Source organism: Salvelinus sp. IW2-2015, unplaced genomic scaffold (assembly GCF_002910315.2).
Source record: "Salvelinus sp. IW2-2015 unplaced genomic scaffold, ASM291031v2 Un_scaffold2989, whole genome shotgun sequence".
Classification (NCBI taxonomy): Eukaryota; Metazoa; Chordata; class Actinopteri; order Salmoniformes; family Salmonidae; genus Salvelinus; species Salvelinus sp. IW2-2015.
In genome coordinates, this window is record NW_019944283.1 from 9425 (window position 1) to 11078 (window position 1654).

The 1654-nt window shown below is 45.1% G+C and overlaps 1 protein-coding gene across 1 annotated transcript in view; it reads right to left on the bottom strand.

The window, feature by feature from the left end:
- Window positions 1-1030: 1030 nt before the first annotated feature.
- atp10a (ATPase phospholipid transporting 10A) overlaps window positions 1031-1654 on the bottom strand; it is a 65887-nt gene continuing 65263 nt past the window's right edge. Inside the window, 1 exon segment of the mRNA XM_070440776.1 lies at window positions 1031-1624. Within this exon segment, the coding sequence (XP_070296877.1) occupies window positions 1449-1624 (176 nt within the window). The 3' untranslated portion in view covers window positions 1031-1448.

A 1654-nucleotide genomic window follows, 5' to 3' on the forward strand; every position in this document is an offset into this window, starting at 1 on the left:
TAACATAGGCTTCATCTTACTCCAATGGGACGACTTCCCCTTTATCCAATAAATAGTGCTTCTCCTTCCAATGGACGCTTCCCTTTTCCATTAAAGGCTTCTTCTCAATGGAGCCTTATCAATTAACTAGTGCTTCTCTTCCAATGGGACGCTTCCCCTTTAATTCCAATCTAAATGACGTGCTGCTCGTCAGGACGCTTCCCTTTAATCCCAATATAAATGTCGCTTCTCCTTCCAAATGGACGCTTCCCCTTTAATTCACCTATTAAAAATCGCTTCTCCTTGCCACTGAACGCTTCCCTTTAATTCCCTATTAAATAGTAGGTCTCCTTTCAATGGACACTCCCTTTAATTCTCCAATTAATTAAATAGTGCTTCTCCTTCCAATGGGACGCTTCCCCTTTAATTCCCAATTAAATAGTGCTTCTCCTTCCAATGGGACGCTCCCCTTTAATTCCCAATTAAATAGCCAGCATCAGCTGTGCAAAAGTGGGGTTTGTGCGAGAGAAGAATTGTTCAACCCTCAGTTCCTCTTCACTCCGTTTGTTTTGTTGTATTTAAAAGTCTACTTTGTAGCCTTGTCTCAAGTTTAACCAGGATGGGATCCTTCGGACTACACCTCTCGGTTGGTCTCTGCTGGTTCTTCATGGCCTTTTCTCCTCTGTTGGCGGATTGTCTGACTGACTACAACTTTTTTTGCATACGGTATTTCATTTGTCTGGGTGTGATGTATACCGTGATGATTTATGTGGTCAGTAGTAGTTGAAGACGRATTGAGATGTGATACTCTTTGTGGTTGTGTGGTAAAACAGTTTGATATTTAGATTGTATGATTTGAGACTGGGTTTACGTTACCCTTGTATGAACGGACAAACGTTGCGTGACTAAGGTCACGTGAGTTCCCTGAACTCCATTACCGGGCCGGACTCTTTTAGGCCCGAGGTACAGGACATTTCTGGAGGAACCAGAGCTCATTATTTGTTATATTATTATGTGTGTGTCATCATTTATGGTACTAATACAACCCACGCTAAAGAACACATTTGTTTTGAAGTTATTTCCAATGTTTTAAGGGTTTTTGAAAAGTGATGTTTCCATCCTGACTTTTACATGAGTCCTTTGTATTGGTGCAGACTTGACGGACCAGACTGGACTCATTCCCTCTCAAACTAAAAGGAGAAATCTATATTTTCTCTGGTAGTCACAACCTACCTGTCACCCCTAACAAACAATAACCTCAAGTCAAAACCGTTCCACCATGTTCCCTCCCTTCCTCCTGTCCTTCCTCATCCAGTCCCTCATTCCTTTATATCATCCTCTCTCCTTATCCACTCCTCCTCCGTCCTCTCTTCCTCTGTGGTTCTCCTCCTCCGTCCTCTCTTCCTCTGTGGATCTCCTCCATCTCTCCTCCTCCCTTCTCTCCCCCTCTTTTCCCACTCCTCGTGCTCTCACTGTCTATCAGTCTCTCCCTTCTGTCTCCACCTCCCCCTCTCCATCCCCCCTCCATCCTCTCCCCGCATCACGGCCCGGCTCATGTTGCTCCTTACCTGCATGCCCTCCTGTCCTGAGATGCCGACGCCCACAGCAGCCACCTGAATCATGCTGACATCATTAGCCCCATCACCTGAGATTAATGAGAGGGAGAGAGAGAGGG